This window comes from Selaginella moellendorffii, unplaced genomic scaffold (genome assembly GCF_000143415.4).
Source record: "Selaginella moellendorffii unplaced genomic scaffold, v1.0 SELMOscaffold_44, whole genome shotgun sequence".
NCBI lineage: Eukaryota > Viridiplantae > Streptophyta > Lycopodiopsida > Selaginellales > Selaginellaceae > Selaginella > Selaginella moellendorffii.
The window spans coordinates 1,429,878-1,448,504 of record NW_003314305.1 but is presented as its reverse complement, the minus strand read 5'-3'; the positions used below and the strand labels follow the sequence as shown (position 1 = coordinate 1,448,504).

Genomic DNA, 18,627 nt, shown 5'->3' with positions numbered 1-18,627 from the left:
GGGATTTAGCGCTGTGATGGCTGCGTCTTGCAGGATCCAGGGACGATGGATACGGACAGGGCACATTGCGGAAGAAATCCGCAAGCAAAAGGATCGGGTGCCAAGGTAATCACTTCTCTTCATTTCTGTGCTTGAAATTTCTCGTTTCCAGGCGGAAGGTCGGGAAATATCCAATCCCTGGTTACATGGGCCATATTCCCGATCACAATCCACAAAGCGCCACGGCCAATGATGAGAAGCCATGCTGCAAGCAGAAAATGCTACTGTTTGATCTTGACCAGTACTCGCGAGGTGCCTGGCCACATTATAAAGGTTTTAAAACCCAGGTATGATTTTTATTCTTGATTCTTCCCGGAAACTTTAAACAGTTCGCTACGGTTGACGCATCTTGTCTCACTTTTTCCAGGTAGAGAACAATGTGAAGGATCCAAATCAAGCTCCTCCCGGTGCCACAACGTATGAATACTACAACGATCGATTGAATAGAGCACAGAAGATTTTGAACCAGCCTCCACCCAAGCGAGCCGCTGTAAGATTTTCTTTTCCTGTACTGCTTGCGGATTTAGAATCTGTTGTTTTCTGCAGCATAAAAGTGGAGTTAAGTCCTTTTTCTCTGAAGGAAGTTCTGAGGCTGTGTCTGCGAATGGATTGGTATGCACATTTTTTATCAAGTGGTATTTTCAAACCTTAGCTTTCTCTTCTGCTTTGCGTTTTACACAGGGAATGGCTGAAAGCTTTTTCAAGTATGCCCGACCTTACGAAGGGTCGTTGTGGGCATTGCAAGCAGAAAAAGCATTAGCGTCACGCTACTTGTGACGGACTACTTAGGCAGCGGGGTCAACAAAAAGGGAGCAGTATGGGCATGTAAATGTGGAAGACTCAACTTTAGCAAGACTTTCAAACAGGAGGGGTAGATTCTGGTACTACAACAGGTGGCTGAGTCAGAGCTATGAAGCTTGGCCTTCTCGACAGTCTGGTTATTTTTTCCATGTCGGTTGTGGAATCAATGTGATAGGGAAGGTCACGGTGGCGGCCAATGAACATGACAGCGATGATAAACATTTTTCCTGGGGCGTTCCAAGTTCCTGAGAAGCTGAGCGTGGTGTCCTTGCAATGGCCGGGTTGGAGCCTCAAGTTGCAGCTGTATCCAAGAGTCAAGCCGACGCATCCGTAGGCACTGCATGTGGGACGAAAACAGGGAAAAGCTTTAGGAACGTGTAGACAGCAGCGAGAGAGAAAATGTCAGGACAAAAAAAGCGAAGGCCAACCTTGCAACTTCGAAGAGTATGGCGAACAGGTTGAAGTTCCGGGGATCCTTTTCCATTTGGCTGTTGAGAGAGATGCTGCTGAAGATCACAAGAAGGAACAGGAAGGTGTTGTCGTTGGCAAGGTTTCGTCTGGACTGTGTCAACAGTGTGGTATCATCTTCTCTGCTCTGTTCTTCTCTCAGCGACACAGGGTACGGCTTGATATACCTGCAAAGTATATAGACAATGACGATCTCTTCAGCAGATAACGACTCACATCATAACGCAGTAGAAGAAGAGCGTGGCTTGCGAGAGCTCCACGAGGTTCAACGAGTTCATACCACCACTGCGCGTACTGAACGACTGGAAGAGACCATTGACAAGCTTTTCACCAGGGCGTAGTCCATCGAGCGCCTCGTTGTTCCAGTCCAGGGCGCAGAAGATGAGGCCTCCTAATGCATTGGAACCTGTGACAGCCAGTAACAGCCAGAGCGTTGCAGTTTTGGGGAACAGGTGTAAGTAGTATTTTCTGGGATGCTCTAGCAGGAGCGTGTAGACTTCCTTCTTCGTTCCTGTGGTGTAGCGGTAGAGCAGCCATAGAATTCCTCGCAAGGCAACAGGGAACAGGGTGTTACCAAGCAGAATGACGAGGCCGAGATCGAGAAGCAAAACGCTGTTCGTGTTGAAGGCGACTAAGTTTTCGTTCGTAAGCACGAAGCCGATGTTGTTGAAAGCCGAGATGGTTGCAAAGAGCGCGAAGAAGCCCGGGTTGATTGTCTTACTCTCAAGTACTGACTTGGTGTTTAAAGAGCACTGGATGGAAATCCATGCGACGACGAAGCCGAGCAAGTGAACAGCCAGCAAGTACCACACAACAATGTCAGCTAGGTGACAAATGGCTTGGTGCTCAAGGAAGACAACTTTGAAAGGCTCGGGAAGGTTTGGCCTGGAAGCCAAGGACTCCATCCAGAGGTCGTCATTGGATCGCAAGCAGAGAGTTCTATACAGCGACTTAAACAGGCTGTTGCTCTTTACTCGGGGCCTCAACGCCATCCTGGCTATCTTGCAGTACCTGTGCTTCTTGACAAGCAGCGGGACAACCGATAACAAAACCTGGCCTCCCAGGACCATCAGCACCATGACAAGCACCTGGCCAGACGCTGGAATGTCCTCGATCTGAATACTCGAGAGTCCGCTGAGGCACATCGCCGACACAGCCGTGTAGAAGCAGTCCAGGAAGCTAAAGTGGTTATGCGTGGATCCTTTTCTCGTTCCAAAGCTCCGGAGGAGGAGAGCCCCGAGCAGGCTGAGGCCGACGAAGTAGAGGACGTGGAGGTGGTAGTAACTCGGTCTCTTCTTCGCCAATCTCCGCAGAACAGCTGAAACATCCATCGCCAGCTGCTGCGCATCAGCTCATCATAGAGAATCGGCCACAAAATCTATACAGTACAAGCACTGGTAGTGTTGCGCGGGGACACTCTCAAGCACAGGGGATTAAATAGGCCAGCGGGGTAAATTCTATGGAGAAGTTTAGCTCTCGCTCGCTCGCTCGAAAACGCTCGACTCAGACCTCCTACAAAGTCAGTAGAAGACTTGGCGAGCGCATTAACACAAGTTACTATCAGACTTTGACTCCATAACGTGATGTGTTGCTCCCAACGAGTGGTGGATCGAGCATTGCGGCGAAGGAAACTTATATGCTCCCCCCCGTCGGTGGTGTGGATCGAGTAATCCTGTTCGTGGCTACAGCGAGCGAATACTTTCTCCATCATTTAGTGGAGGTAAAAAAGCCTTCTTTTCACTCTGTTTTGATCTTCCCACTTCCAGGCCTCGCACCAAGTGTGGCATACGTTGGCCCTTCGTCCATCCGATCAGCAAGCAAGAACCAAACGACTTCCACGATTTTCTCTTAAAGTGTGCAAGAATCTTAATCTCGAGAGGACTGTACACAAAGGTATGTGCTCCTTTTTTTTTCTTCTTTTTGCCGATGGTGTTCTGCAGCTTTCCGAAAAGAGGTTCTCGTCTTTATCTTTGTTTCACGACAAATCAACAAGATCTGTACATTCCGATCTCGGTGGTGCGATTACCATGATGGAGCCATCGGGTTGTGCTACGGTCTGGCTCCGCAACATGGTGTAGAACTTATCCTCTGGGAGCAAGATCGCGGAGTCGATGCTATCTGGTAGACCCCTGTGTCTGCCGAGAAACATGACCAGGATGAGCAAGAGCTTGCCAACAACGCCCCATTTGCCCGAGAAGCTGTACGGGACGTCCGTGCATGGCGCCGAATCGATCCTCAGGCTGCAGCTGTAGCCCAGCGTCAGCCCGACATTGCCGTACGCGCTGCAAGTTCGATCAAATCAGAAACTCGTGAGCTTGATCAGAGGAGAGATGATGATTTTGTAACTTAGATGATAACTTGTATGAATTTCGAAGTTTTAGAGATTTTGTCTTGCAACTCGAAGAGTTTTCGTACCTTATGACCTCGAAGATGACGCTAAAGATGGTGAAGTTGCGGGGGTCGCTTTTGAGCTGCTTGTTGTCCGACACGCAGATGAAAAAGGTGGCGAGGAAGAGGTAGGCCCAGTCCTGAGCCAGCAATCTCTTGGACTGGGTCGTGATTGTGGTGTCCAAAACGTCCCGGTCCAGCCCCACAATCACGGAAGCCCGCTGCTCTTTGGCTTCGTAGTGTCGTGAGTACTGCCGCGAGAGGAATACCGGGTAAGCAGCAATATACCTGCAAAACCATTGCATTCTCACGCTCAGTAAACTCAAGCTGCCACCTTTTCTCTCTCTTCTAAAAATGCCGGGAAGAAGAAAAATAGGTGGGAGTAATAGTAACTTACATCATGCCGCAGTAGAGGAAGAGCATTGAGGGCGAGAGATCTGCAAGGTTCATGGAGTTCATGCCTGCACTCCGCGTGTTAACAGACTGAAAGATGCCATTGACAACCTTGTCACCTGTGCCGAAACCCTCCAAGGCCTTGCTTTTCCAGTCCAAAATGTAAAACATGAGGCACTCAAACCCATTGAACCCGGTGACGGCGAGAACTAACCAGAGGGTGGTGGTCCGCGGGAACAAGTGCGTGTAGCACTTCCTGGGGTGCTCCAGCAGGAACTCGTAGTCCTCGCGCCGGGTGGCGTCGACTCGGTGGAGCAGCCAGATGATCCCGCGCAGCGATGGCGCAAACATGGTGTTGCCCAGGAGGATGATCGCCGCCAGCGCCAGCAGCAGCACGGTGGAGGAGCTGAAGAGGGTCATGTTTTCATCGACGAGGACGAACCCGGCATTCGCGAAAGATGAGACTGTGAGGAAGAGCGCGAAGAAGCCGATGTTGATGTTCTTGCTCTCCAGGCTCGACTTGGCGCTGGCATCGCCCAGTATGCATCCCCAGGTGATGAAGAAGCCGATGAGATGGACGAGGATGTAGTACCAGACGACGATCCAGGTGAGTGACACGGTCGCGCTGTGCTCTTGGAAGATCTCGCGCAAGTGCTGGGCGTGCTTTTTGGACGCCATCTCGCGCATCCAGACGTCCTCCTTGGAGCGGAGCTTCATGGAGCCGCTCAATCTCCTCAAGAGCCGGACAGCACCGCTTTGCGTTCTTTTAAGAGATCCTGGAGGTCCTTGCGAGCTCGAGGGTGTGGTAGCGCTAGTAGGAGTAGCATCGTCTTCACGATTTTGAGGAGCTTGGGCGTTTGGATTGGGGACGAGATCGCGATCACTGTCGGGATTAGAGCTCGACGATGGCCGCTTGCGATCATCCTGCTCGAGGACTTGCCTGGCGACGTCGCAGTAGCGCCGCTTCTTGACGAAGAGTGGAACCACCGAGGTGACGACCTGGCCGCCCAGGATCATCATCAGCATGAGCACGACTTGGCCGCCGGGGGGGATGCTCTCGATCGGGACGCTGGCGAGGCCGGTGATGCAGAGCGCGGAGGTGATGAGGTAGAAGCAGTCGATGAATTTCAGGTGGGAGATCTTGCTATGGCGGCGGGCTCCAATCCCCCAGAGGATCCACGTCCCGGCGATGGCGATGGCGATGAAGTAGGCCAGGTGGAGGCGGAAGAACGTCAAGTGTTTCCTCGCGAGCGTCACTGTGCTGCTTCTCCTCCTCGAGACTGGCATGATCGTGTGGAAGCATTGGAGAATTTCTTGTTCTTTGATCTTCGCGATCAAAATTTGAAGAGAACGAAGAAACAGAAGAGCCCTAACGTCAAGGTACACGTGGATGTGACAAAATATGACACGTAAGTATATGACGTGTCAGGCACGTGGCAAGGGAAATAAACACAATTGCGAAAACGCGAGAAAGAGAAACTCACGAGCATCAGGCCGAGAGAAAAAACCAGAAAGAATAAATGCTATCTCACTCTGACTCCACATTGACTGGATCCTAGATAAAAAAGAAGGATGAAGAAAAAGCTAGAGCAATGCAAAGCTAGAGCCTCGTCGAGCCATGGCCAGGCGTGCTGCTTGGCAGCCTTCAATTGCCTCAACTTGTTTCCAAAGGTTTGCTCGTAACCTGAGCCAGGGAGAGAGCCAAAAATGAGTCAAGAGAGAAAGAAAAAGAAAGGCAAATATTCCAAAGTGTTTACCCGAGAATTTCAGCAACGTGAAGAATACCTGTCGTTCATCTCTCAGCACCTGGAACCCCAGACAGTAGCCATGGCTGATATCTCGAACTCTGGTACAAAAGATCAAGGAGATCTTTGTAGCAGAGTCAGCCATGGCTACTGTTTTGGACAAGAAGAGCTCTCAGATGGAGTCGGCTGAGCTGCGGATTAGCTTCTGCGTCCTGATCGCGTGACTTGTCGGAAACGCTTAAGCACCCGAAGCACTGGGCTTGAAGAGCTTGAAGCTTTTGGAGACGGAGGAGCCGCCTGGAAAACTTACCATGGAAGAAAGTGGTCTGGAGGAGAGCTATCGCTAGCCTTTGTGCTAGGAGTTATTGGAAGTTGAGGAAAAACTTTGGCAGCTGGGGTTCCTCATCTTCTAGCAACTGCAGCCATCCTGGATTAGTTTGCTCATCAGAGTGAGTACCTTGAGTGCGTGACGAGAGATAATCCTTATAGAGAGTTGTCTCGTCAAAAACAACATCTCAACTGATCAGTAGCTGCTTCTGGTCCAAGCTGTAAAGTCAATAGGCCTTCTAAGTCTTGCTGTAGCCTGCTTAGGATCTAGCTTCTTTTGCAGTTCGCTTGGAATGTGTGCACAGCAAAACACTTGAAAGTGTCTGGACACTTGTCCACACCTCATCTGGTATGATTCTTGATGCTCTGACTTGGTAAGCGATTCCTGATATGTAAAACCATAATTAAAATGTTCAGGAAAACAATATGATATAAACTTTAAATTAGATATTAAACCCTAGAGATATTTAACTTTCTTGGCATTTATTCCTCCTATATAGTATAATATCTAAAAATAATTTATTACATTATAAAAATTAAAAGTTTCAAATCAATAAATTAAATAAAAAATTTGTATTAAATTACAACAAAAACATTATATAGTATTATTATTTGAATATTAAATAATTTTAAAATAGTTTTAAACTAGAATCATAAAAATTGACATTAAAATAATTAGTAATCCCAAAAATTTTGACTTTAAGAAAAAAGAGAATAGAAAAGCCTATTGAATATATAAGAAATCTAATTTGTAATCTGCAATTAAATCAGTTGGTAAAAATAATTTTTGTCTAACTATAATGCTAAGTTTTAATATAAATACATATAAAGCTTTTTGTTAATAATTTAGTTGTGTTTATTTTATCAGCACTATTATTGCAATTTTTTTCTTTAAAAAAATTATTTTATTTAATAAAAGTATTAATTTATATATTTTATTTATAATTTAAATTTTATAAAAAATTTAAAAGAAGTAAATATTTATCAGAAAATCTTAAATAATTAATTATTAAATTTTTACAAATGTGCAAAAACAATACACATATATAACTCCCAAACTAGTGGGAAATACAATCTATTAAGGCAAAACAATATTGAATAAATAACTTTTTTTACTAATTATAGAATTAGTGGGTGATAGAGAAATAACATCAAACTTCTTTGCACTTTAAATCTAGAACATTATCAATACACTCTTCTATTAGGAAAATACAAAAGTCATGGAAATGAACACAAATATAGCATTTACAAATTTCAACTTACACAAATATACTCTATTACCATGTTCTAAAGTTAAATGGGAGAGCTCATTAAACTTGCCAATTCTTTATTTTTTGGGAAAATTGTTTAGAAAGTAAAAAAATGTAGCCATCAAACTCCTTGGACCCCAAGTTAATTGTCATCCCATCCTACACAATTCAACTCAATGCACAAAATGCCGAAGAATTAAATTTGTTTATTTGAATTAAGATGATTTCCTGAATCTATATTATATATAGCTTCCACACATGCTAAGAGTTCTTTGGGAGTTCCAAGCCATTAATGATAGCCCATACACCTACATTTGTTTGATTTGCATCATGTGGTTAAACATCTGTTGCCTCATATTATAAAAAAAATTGAAAACTGTGTAGCAAAGGGCACAAAGGTCAAGAGTTTTGTGCATATTTCTCAATCTTTCAATTTAAAGAAAATTAAAGTTAAAAACTCATTTTTCCAAGAAATCAAAATTTATTTCAAAGAAAAAGATATATAACTCTTTGTTAAATGTAAAACTATTAGCTTATATACTTTATACCATTTTTTATAAAATAGTATTTTATTATTTTAAACAGACTTTTTATATTCTCACTTGTTCTAGAAACTATTTACAATATAACAAGATGGGGCTTGTATCATTTATAGCAGATGACAAACTATATCTAATTCAATTAATATATATTTTAGTTTACCAATGCATTGAATTCTATTATTGATATTATTATTAGCATTATTATTATTTTTATTATATTATAGGCCTAAATATTTTAGTTGGTATTGAAATATCATTTTATTTTACTACCTTTGACATTACTTAGTTTTGTATATTAACAAACAAATAGCAGTCTTGTATATACACACACAAGATTCCATACTTCAATTACAACCACTATATAAAACGATATTGAGTGGTTTTGATGGTAAAGGCCACTTTAACATGGTAGTTTAGTTGACTTTATAGTATACGTTGGGAAAGCCACAATCGTTGTGTCTGTTGGTGACGAGTCATAGAACGAGGTTCCCCTGGTAGCAGGACCAAGCCGCAGAAGACACCCGCTCCCAATGTTGTATATACGTCTGGCATGCAAGGATTGCTGAATGTTGTATATAGAGCCTGATGCTCTCAATTCTGGCGTTCTTGGCAGTCTCAGATCAACTGTCTCACCCAAACTGATGTTGAGCGATGACTGAGATGCCATGAACACTGAACCTGCCTTTCGGAATGCTTCTAGTCTTGTTCTAAGGTATGTTTTCCTTATCTTTCTTGGAAGGTACTCTAGTGAGCATGTAGATACCACGACCTTAACGGCCTCAAGTTCTTATCTCCATGAGACTCGTGACCACGTACTGAGTCGCTTACTTGAAATGGATGGCGGGATGCAGAATCCGAATCCCGATTATGTGCAGCGCGCTGGACAATGTTCCCAGTGCCAGCCTAGACACACTGGGATAACTTGTGTTCATTGTGCGATTGATCTCATGTTTCAGGTACAATCTAGTGGATAAACAGAAATATGCAAATAGGCGATTTTACTTGACGTCCCGAGCAGCTGAATTAGATGGCATTGTTGCTGCAGAAGACGCCTTTGTTTCTCAAGTACGTTCACAGGCAGGAGAAAAGGAGCAGCAGTAGCTGCGGTAAGGCAACTTCTTTTTGTTTTTCTAACTTTTTTCTTTTGTTTTTCTTTGCGTCGAGCTTAAATATTTCTTTTCACAGGTTACGCACAGATGTTCTGAAACGGAAATGGTTTTAAAAATTTTACTTGCATACATGATAGCGGAAACGAACCTTGAGGAGGATGAGATCGAAGCCGCAAAGAAGCATCTCGAGTACCTTGAAGTAAACACTCCTGTGCTTATTTGTAAGTCTGTTTGACAAACCGTGTCAATTCAGGCATTGCGTAGCGAATATGCAGCGGCGAGACGCTTGACAACAGCACAACAATTAGTTCTAACTGCATTGGACGAGCTGAGCATGTCGACAACAAGGCTATGTTTGCAAGGTGCCAAGGCTGCAGACGGCAATCCTTTTGGTGATGAAGGCTACGAGATAGCAATTAGAAACGCGGAGCTTACCAACGAAAAATTTGTTGCTGTTGAGAATCTATCTCGTGTGAAGAGGCAGCTCAGATACTTGAAGGTATTAGGCTTAAGTTTTCTTTTATTCGCAGCTCCTCTCATTTCCGGATTGCAGGGTGTAAGGAATAAGAAGGACGAGGGCCATAACAGTTTGGAAGGAGAAACTTGCCCAGTTTGCCACGATAGCTTAGAATCTGGAGCAATGGTCCTTCCATGCGGCCATTTGCTTTGTGGCAAGTGTAAGTTTTGGTGTCTTACTTTGTTGGTTTCCTGAGCAAATTTTCATTTTATTTCGCAGGTTTGAATCTTATTGTGGACTGCCAGAAAGCACCAGCGATCGGTGCTGATTTTAAGCGCATTGCATGTCCAACGAGACAACAGACTTATGTCTCTAATATTGCTTATGCCAATGCTGAAGCGGCTTCTTCGAAAATTGCGGAAAACCTCCAGGAAGAAGAAGAGGACGAAGAAACATCTATAACCGTGGCAGGGTCGTATGGAACAAAGGTAATCTCGCTTTGTCGTCTGCGTTTTACTTCAATTCTTTTGCAACTTTGAAGATTGAAGCTGTCGTCAGGAGAATTTTTAGTCTGAAAGAAGACGATCCGTTTGTGAAATTTTTTGTGTTCTCGACGTGGCAAGAAGTGCTGGACTTATTAGAACACGCACTGAAGAGCACAAGCTCAGCTGGGTTCGATTAAAGCACCGCAGGTAACATCGATAATCTGTTTTACTTTTACTCATGTGCTCGTTTTGTGTTTCTCACAGACAAATGGGTTCTTCCATCTTGGAATTTAAGAAGGAGAACATCCAAGTCATGTTACTACCCATTCAACATGGTGCCAATGGCCTGAACTTAATAGAGGCCCAACACGTTATTTTGGTGGAGCCTTTGCTCAATCCGGCAGTAGAAGCTCAGGCTATCAATCGAGTCCACAGGATTGGCCAACGTCTAAAGACACTTGTACATAGATTCATTGTAAGTTACGTACGTTTCTTCTGTTTTCCAATTACTGATGACATTTCCAGATATGTAACACCGTGGAGGAGAACATCTACAAAATGAGCCAACAGAAGACGAACCTCCTTCCAATGAAACAAAAAGAGCAGCCTCTTTCAGCGAATGACATGAACAGCTTACTAGCTTGGGACGAACCGAAAGAGAACACCCCCACTGGTTGATACTTTCCGAGATTTAACTCCGGCTCAAGCTGCTGGTGCTGCTGCTGAATCGCGGCTCTTGCGACTACAGGCCAACGCTTGTCTATAGATTCTTTGTAAGTACTTTCTCTTGCATGTCCGGATTCTGAACCATTGTATTTTCTAGCAGAGAAGGAACATTCTTTAGTCAAAAGATGAGCTTTCGGTAAGTTTTTCTTTTGGCGAGGGGTTTAGCTAGCTAGCATCTGAGATGGGTGCCAAGTTTCAGCCCCTTCCTCGCTTCTACTGGACGAAGGAACAGATTGCTGCGATCAGAGACCTGTGCCGTGACGACGATCTCTACGTGAAGACGAAGTATGGTAGGAAGATGAGGCCGCCGCCTCTTCCGCGACTAAGTCGAGAGCAGGAACGCTTTGTTCGCGCAGACCCTCAAGCAGGCCTGGATAGAATCAGTGGGCAGTGGGTAGCACTCCAACACCAGCTCGGGAAGCAGCCTTACACACCCGAGGAGCAGGAAGGCAACTATGTGGGTTCGATTCTGGGTCACAAGCAATACAGGCGTGAGCTCCATCTTCACAGGGGACAGAAGCAATGGAATGTCCATGCAGTCGGGGACAGGTTTCTGGTCTACGAGACTTCCTCCCGCGACCGACACCGGTGATGATCCTCCGGTGCTTTGTGGTCGTGACAAGTTTGTCATTGGTCGGCCTCTGTCAGTAACAATGGATAACCAGGCGACGAATGTTTCCGCGTCATGGAACTCGTTTCCAGTGTGGAGCTTGCCAGAATCCTGAGTTGTAGACCAAAGAACTCTGTTTTCAGGTCCACGTTGGCTTGGCTGCCATCAAAAGCCTCCAATTCTGAGCCGCTGTCACGGTGAGATCAACATGGTGATCCCAGAAAACTCTTATCGCGTGTGGGAGCTACATTAAAATAGATTTGGTAAATCATCCTGGTCCAAATAGATGTTCACATGGAAAATCCCACATACAATCCTAGCCACATCATCAGTTACATGACACGTCACCAGTTTGACATTCGACGGTTCAGATCCTTTTAAGATGTACAGCTTTGATTTAAATAAATTAACGGCCCAGATTTATACAGTGAACGGGGAAGACAAGATTGGAGAGGAGGAGAACTGCGAGAAGATCTTTCAGGCTCTCGTCTGCACTCCCAATGAGCTCGTCCTTGTACTGCGAGGGCACGCATCCAAAGTTCCAGCAAACGAATGAAGTGTCAGAAGAATTTCTAACGACCACGTACCAGAAGCTTGAATACTAGTATTCTCTTCATCGTTTTCTTCCCCTATTTCAGAAGATCCGGCTGGAAACCGTGCTCCAAGACATAAGCCTCAAGAAAGATGTGGATGGCCTCTGGCTCTCGATGATTTCCAGCCAAGTTTCGTGGACCTTAGCTTCTTGAGATGAAGAAAGTGGTGGTCATTGGCTGTAGCGACGTCGTCGGCCTTCCAAGAGTGCTACTCCAGAGACACAATGCCACAGTCACAATATACGCACACGCCAAAACTAGTAGAGATTTCTCGGACTGCTGATATCCTGGTCAGGAAACGCAAATCTTGTGAGAAGAAACTGGATCAAACCTGGACTTGTCGTTATAGACATGAGAATGAGCCAAGTAAAGGTGTGTGCCTCTCTTCGTACTTGGTTTGTAGCATATCTCCAGGACTCTGGCTCGGAAGAAATTGCTACGAGGAGCGTGAGAAAGTGGCGACCGCGATCACACCTGTCCCTGGACTGGTCAAACACAAAGGGCTCAGTCTCTCGACTCATGATAAACTTGAGAGTTACCTGGATAATTTGAGTTGCATGATAGGAAGATCACGTCCTTGGCATGTCCCTAAACGCTACCTCAGCTGAAGCAGGTACTGCAAAGCATGCCGTGAGTATAAGATCGATAGAAACTCTTTGAAAAAACTTACTTAGAACGCAGCTTACCCTCTGGAGGAACTTGTCAAAGCAGCCTGAGAATTAGAAGAAAACTTTCCGCAATGAAGATCAACACTAAAATATCAAACTGAAACCAATGCTGGGAAAGCAAGAAAGTTAAAGCAAGTGTTACTATTGATTCGATAGAAAGCCGACAATAAAACGATTTACATTTAGAAAAGATGCTAGATAGAGCTCAAAAGTACCTCTAGTGTTGGTGTCTTTCTCTCAACATTTTTCATTTCCAAGGAAGAAGTTTCATCCTAGTCCGTTGCAATGCCTGAAATCGAATTCACGGATATTTGTTAATACCAGTAACACGGTACAATCTCACCACCAGCAACAAGCACATAGCGGACAGTCCCGAACGTGCTCTTGGGACCTGGAGCTCTTCCAGGCAGACGCTGCTAGGAAATCATCTGCAAATCTAAAATCAGACGCAGCAGGACAAGGAAAGGGCATTGAAGTTAAAAACTTACCATGATTTAGTCGTGGGACTGATCTAATGACCTAATGATCTAATGATCTAATGATCTAATGATCTAAATTTTGGATGTTCATTCTTATATTGTTTTGTTGTAATTTTATCTATGACAAAACAAAACCATAACAGAATATCTTCATGCTTAACGGAATATGCGTTTGAAAGCCATATATAAGCCAGACTATACCACTGTAGCAGAATCCCTCAATTTTGAAATTCTAGGGCTCTTGAAAGAGCGCCACGTCGCCGGGCAGACCACGGAAATTTACAAAATATATAATGAATCTATACATATAAAGCGATAGTGGGGAGGCTCGCCGGCCGTTGGATCCCAGGCCCGGGCCAGGGTCGGTAGCCATGGTTGCACGAGAAATTTTTCTGATGTTTGCTCCCGGCCAATGGGAGGCGGCCAAGCCGCGTGGGGCGGGAGAAGAAGGCACAGCGACACGTGTGCCAGTGGTGTCCTGCCCCCGTGCCCGTTCTTCTGAATGCCTCGACTGGCTCGACACGCAGGAGCCAGACTCAGTCCTCTATGTCGCATTCGGCAGCATAGCGAAGCTTTCGCAGGAGGAATTCGAGGAGCTCGCGCTCGGTTTGGAGGCGAGCAAGGTGCCGTTCTTGCTCACAGTCAGGCCGCCCCAGTTCGTGGACGAGGGCGACACGACAGTCCTGGTGAAGAACAGTGACTTCTACAAGAACTTGGTCGAGCGGACCAAGGGACGAGGCCTGGTGGTTTCATGGGCGCCGCAGAGAGAAGTTCTGGCGCACAGGGCAGTGGCTGGATTCGTGAGCCACTGCGGATGGAACTCGGTCCTGGAGAGCGTCTCCAGCGGCGTGCCGATCATCTGCTGGCCTCGGATATACGAGGCAGGGGCTCAACCGCAAGACCATGGCGGAGAGGTGCCGCATCGGGGTGGAAGTTTCGGACGGGAGGAGCTCCGACGCGTTTGTGAAGCGGGAGGAGATTGCTGAGGCCATTGCGAGGATCTTTAGCGACAAAGCTCGAAAGGCGAGAGCGAGGGAATTCAGAGGCAGCGGCGTCGGGTGGTGGCTCTCGGAATAACCTGATGCTGTTCACAGACTTGCTGATGTTTGCTCCCGGCCAATGGGAGGCGGCCAAGCCGCGTGGGGCGGGAGAAGAAGGCACAGCGACACGTGTGCCAGTGGTGTCCTGCCCCCGTGCCCGTTCTTCTTAGCTCGCCCTGGATGCCCTGTCGCAATTGAGCTAACGCTTGCTTGCCGGATCAGTGGCAATCGCAGCAATTGCGCTTCTTCCCGCAAAGGTCTGTGTTCACCGTCGGCTGGGCAGCCGCTAATTTGGCCCCTAACCCCAACAATCTGGATTTTTGTGTGCTGTGAAAATTTGAAACGTCTTCATTTGGGTTTGTGGATGCTATCCAGTGGCAGAGCTGAAGCCAGAGCCAGCCTTCACAGCCAGAACCATCAGATGTGAGAGAGAACAAGCCCAAGGTGAGTTCTCTAACTTGCAAACCCCACCCACCTCTCACAGTTGCTCACCACACCCTGGAAAAGGTGTGTCAGTCCTGTGTCTAGGTTTTATTGGTTGCTAGATTAGTCTCTTTTGTTTACAGATTAAGGTGTGTACGGATTGTGCTCTCATTGTATAGTCTTCGTTTTTATTTTTTTTAAATTTTTTTTCCAGTGTAAGAAGAAGGCGAGTTCTGGCTTTTACTTAGAATCTCTGAAAATTTTAAGATAAGTGCTTTGACACTAGATAGGTTATTTCATCTCATTTATCATCCCTAGCAAATATGCCTCGGCTTCGCGAAGTATTAAGAGGCATACGTCACCATTTGCCTCCAACTATTGACACTAGCACATATAATCATATTCACAACAACCTTGCATATGGTAATGAAGAAACTAATCTAGACCTTGAACATGCTAATGCAAAAATTACTTCAAATCTTGACAATGCTAATACAAACATAGCATATGCTGATGAAGGCCATACAAATATAAACCTTGAAAATGCTAATGAAACTAATACAAATACATGTAATCATCACAGTTATACTATCTATAAATTAGCACATCAAAAGAATTATAATGACCATACAGTACAACTGTTTAATATTGGAAATATGTCATCCGTGTGTGTCTTTTGTGGTGCATTACATTTTGAAAATGAGTCAAGATCAATGTGCTGCCAGAATGGAAAGGTTTCTCTTCCCCAGCTTTCATCTTTACCTACTATATTGCGTATGCTTTTTAATGAAAATAGAAACTCCAATTTTAAAATTAACATAAGAAATTTCAACAATGCTTTGGCTTTTGCATCAATGGGTGCTAATATTGATAATTTAAGTGGTAAAGGCCCATATTGCTTTAGAATACATGGTCAAATTTATCACAAAATTGCTTCAGCATATCCTGCAGCTAACGTGCCACCATCATATGGGCAACTTTACATGCTTGACGCTTCTGAGGCTACAAATATTAGAAAGCAAAACCCATTCAACACAAATTGTGATTCTAATTTATTATTACAATTAGATAACTTGCTAAGAATAATAAACCCGTATGCACAAGCTTTTCAAATGATGTATAATCTTGAATCACAAGAACAACATCGCTCAATTTGCAATGGAACCCCAAAACGTGGTGTTTACATGATTGTTAGAAGTGAAAGTACTAATCTACATCGTTATAATTTGCCACAGATTAATGATGTTGCTATTGTTTTCGCTATTGATGAGGGTGAGCCATCTCTTGACAGAGAAATATGCATACATCCATATAACTCACAGCCAATTAAAATCTCTATTCTTAATGAAAATTGTGATCCTATAGTTTATCCTTTACTTTTACCATTTGGTGATAAAGGTTGGCATGAAAAAATCTATCACAATGAGTCACATGTAACGCTACTCCAGTACTATGCATATCGATTATCTCAACGAGATAGCATTGGCAACTCTTTCCTTTATGATCAATTGCTACATGCTGGGAAACTCACTCAACAATTTATAGTTGATGCTTATGTAAAGGTTGAATCTAACAACCTTAATTTCTTTCGCACTCATCAAAAACACTTAAAAGTGGATTACTACACAGGTCTTATGGACTATGTTAGCAATAGAGCTGCTACTAATAATGCTGAACCTGGAAAAATTGTAATTTTGCCTTCTACATTTCCTGGTAGCCCACGAGCAATGCAACAACATTATCAAGATGCTATTGCTATTGTCACACATTTTGGAAAACCTGACTTATTTATTACATTTACATGCAACCCAAAGTGGCCTGAAATTGTGCAAAACTTACAGCTGAATGAATCACCTGAGGATCGACCTGATCTTATTTCAAGAGTTTTCAACTTAAAGCTTAAAGAATTCCTACATGACATAAGTATCAAAGGAATTTTTGGGAAGTGCATTGCATATGTTTATGTTATTGAATTCCAGAAAAGAGGTTTGCCTCATTGTCATTTTTTAGCAATGTTATCAAGCGAAGATAAGATAAGAAATCGAGACTCAGTTGATGAATTTGTCACTGCACAGTTGCCACACCCACTGTTAGAACCAGAATTGCATAATATAATTATAAATCATATGATACATGGTCCATGTGGTTATTTAAATCCTAGAAGCCCTTGCATAGAAAATAACAAATGCTCTAAGAATTATCCAAAAGAATTTAATGTTGAAACCATTTATTGTGTTGATGGTTATCCTGATTACTACCGTCCCAATAACGGGCGCACTTTCATAAAAAATGGTTGTACTATTGACAACAGATGGGTTGTTCCTTATAATAAATACCTTTGTAAGAAATATCAAGCACACATCAATGTAGAGATCTGCGCTTCTATTAAAAGTATTAAATATTTATTTCAATATGTATACAAAGGTTATGACTGTGCAACATTAGAATTCTTAACTGCATCTGAAGAACGAGGGACTTTAAATTGGGACGAAATCTCAAGTTTTGTCGATGCTCGATATATTTCTGCTCCTGAAGCATGTGGCGTATATTTAAGTTTCATATGCATGATAAATCACTAACTATTATACGCCTTCCAGTTCATTTACCCAATTTTCAAAACGTTTATTTCAGACCAGGTCATGAACAAGAAGCACTAGAAAAAGCCACTCAAAATGGAACAATGCTTACACAATGGTTCAATTTAAACATGCAAGATACTAATGCAAGGCAATATACATATGCTCAAATTCCATTACATTACACATATAACAAATCCTCTCATAAATGGCAATTACGCCAGCGAAAAGCTAAACTCATACCAAGAATGTATTCCATATCTCCTTCTAATAGTGAGTTATACCACTTACGGCTTATATTACTCTATAAAAAAGGTGCTATATCATTTGAGGATATATGTACTGTCGAAGGTGTTACTTTCTCCTCTTTTAAACAAGCAGCTATGGCAATGGGACATTTAGCAGATGATTCAGAATGGCAACACTGCATGCAAGAAGCTTCTACTTTTAAAATGCCATCCCAATTAAGACAGTTATTTGTTTTTATTTGTTTGTATTGTTCACCAAAAGACCCAAATCTATTATGGGATCAATTCAAAATTGATATGTCTGAGGATTATGCTAGAAATGACATAAACTATTTTGACATTGCTTTAGTCGATATTAATTCAAAATTCCAACTACACAATAAATCTAATTGTGATTTTGGTTTACCACTCTCAACTCTTACTCCCATTATCAAACACATGCTTAATACAGAGATCCCTGACCCATCACAAGACCAAATAAATGCAAACATAAATCAATTCAGTTATATATTTTTGAACTCATTATAAATGCCATTGATACTAACCAGCATCAATGTTTCTTTATTGATGGACCTGGTGGTACTGGAAAAACTTTTCTACTTAATACTATCATTATAGCATTACAATTAAAAAAAATAAAAGTAATCAGTATGGCATGGACTGGGATTGCAAGCATTTTGCTAAAATATGGTCAAACGGCACATATGACTTTTAAACTTCCTGTTCCTTTAAATGAAACTTCTGTCTCTGCTTTAACAATTAATAGTGATGCTGGAAAAACCATTAAACAAGCAAATGTTCTCATATGGGATGAAATTAGTATGGTTCATACACATGCTTTCTCTGTGGTTGATAAATGTTTAAAACATCTCAAATGTAATTCTAAACCATTTGGAGGCGTTATAGTGATTACAAGTGGTGACTTTCGTCAAACCCTTCCTGTTGTTCCCCATGGCCATAGAACCTCTATTATTTCAAGCTCAGTTAAAATGAATAGACTATGGTCACTCTTTACAACACTAACATTAACAAAGAATATACGTTCAAACAATCTTTGTTTTTCTGAATGGCTTCTCAAACTTGGCAATGGTGATAGTAGTTTACAGCTGCCATGTCTCCCACCAGATATTATCAAAATACCACATGCATTATCTATCACTACATCTGTTGTAAACTTTGTTTTCCCAAATACCGATGATATTATAAATACTTATACAGCTGCATCAAAGGTTATTCTCACCCCACTCAATGACGACACAT

The 18,627-nt window shown here is 43.2% G+C and overlaps 4 protein-coding genes and 1 long non-coding RNA gene across 5 annotated transcripts in view; 3 read left to right on the top strand and 2 right to left on the bottom strand.

The window, feature by feature from the left end:
- LOC112349979 overlaps window positions 1-828 on the top strand; it is a 1,202-nt gene extending 374 nt beyond the window's left edge. Inside the window, exons 3-7 of the mRNA XM_024685333.1 lie at window positions 34-105; window positions 152-326; window positions 407-529; window positions 586-651; window positions 721-828. Coding sequence (XP_024541101.1) covers window positions 34-105; window positions 152-326; window positions 407-529; window positions 586-651; window positions 721-816 — 532 coding nt within the window. The 3' untranslated portion in view covers window positions 817-828. The remainder of the gene's footprint in view (window positions 1-33; window positions 106-151; window positions 327-406; window positions 530-585; window positions 652-720) is intronic.
- A 49-nt stretch (window positions 829-877) lies between these two features.
- LOC9647743 (sodium transporter HKT1) lies at window positions 878-2,694 on the bottom strand. Its single transcript, XM_002980281.2, has 3 exons — window positions 1,525-2,694; window positions 1,269-1,475; window positions 878-1,177 (listed from the first exon to the last, which is right to left on the bottom strand). Exons 1-3 carry the CDS (start codon window positions 2,637-2,639, stop codon window positions 898-900), a joined length of 1,602 nt encoding a protein of 533 aa, XP_002980327.1. The 5' UTR covers window positions 2,640-2,694; the 3' UTR covers window positions 878-897.
- Window positions 2,695-2,932: 238 nt separating this feature from the next.
- On the top strand, window positions 2,933-3,705 carry LOC112350012. Its single transcript, XM_024685430.1, has 3 exons — window positions 2,933-3,028; window positions 3,075-3,201; window positions 3,249-3,705. The coding sequence occupies exons 1-3, from the start codon at window positions 2,945-2,947 to the stop codon at window positions 3,431-3,433; spliced, it is 396 nt and encodes a 131-aa protein (XP_024541198.1). The 5' UTR covers window positions 2,933-2,944; the 3' UTR covers window positions 3,434-3,705.
- On the bottom strand, window positions 3,603-5,115 carry LOC9648102 (cation transporter HKT4). The gene is made up of 2 exons (XM_024685332.1): window positions 4,094-5,115; window positions 3,603-3,984 (listed from the first exon to the last, which is right to left on the bottom strand). The coding sequence occupies exons 1-2, from the start codon at window positions 5,113-5,115 to the stop codon at window positions 3,603-3,605; spliced, it is 1,404 nt and encodes a 467-aa protein (XP_024541100.1).
- An 8,852-nt stretch (window positions 5,116-13,967) lies between these two features.
- On the top strand, window positions 13,968-15,129 carry LOC112350021. The gene is made up of 2 exons (XR_002993617.1): window positions 13,968-14,564; window positions 14,758-15,129. It is a non-coding gene; the product is annotated as an uncharacterized LOC112350021 (long non-coding RNA).
- Window positions 15,130-18,627: the final 3,498 nt, after the last annotated feature.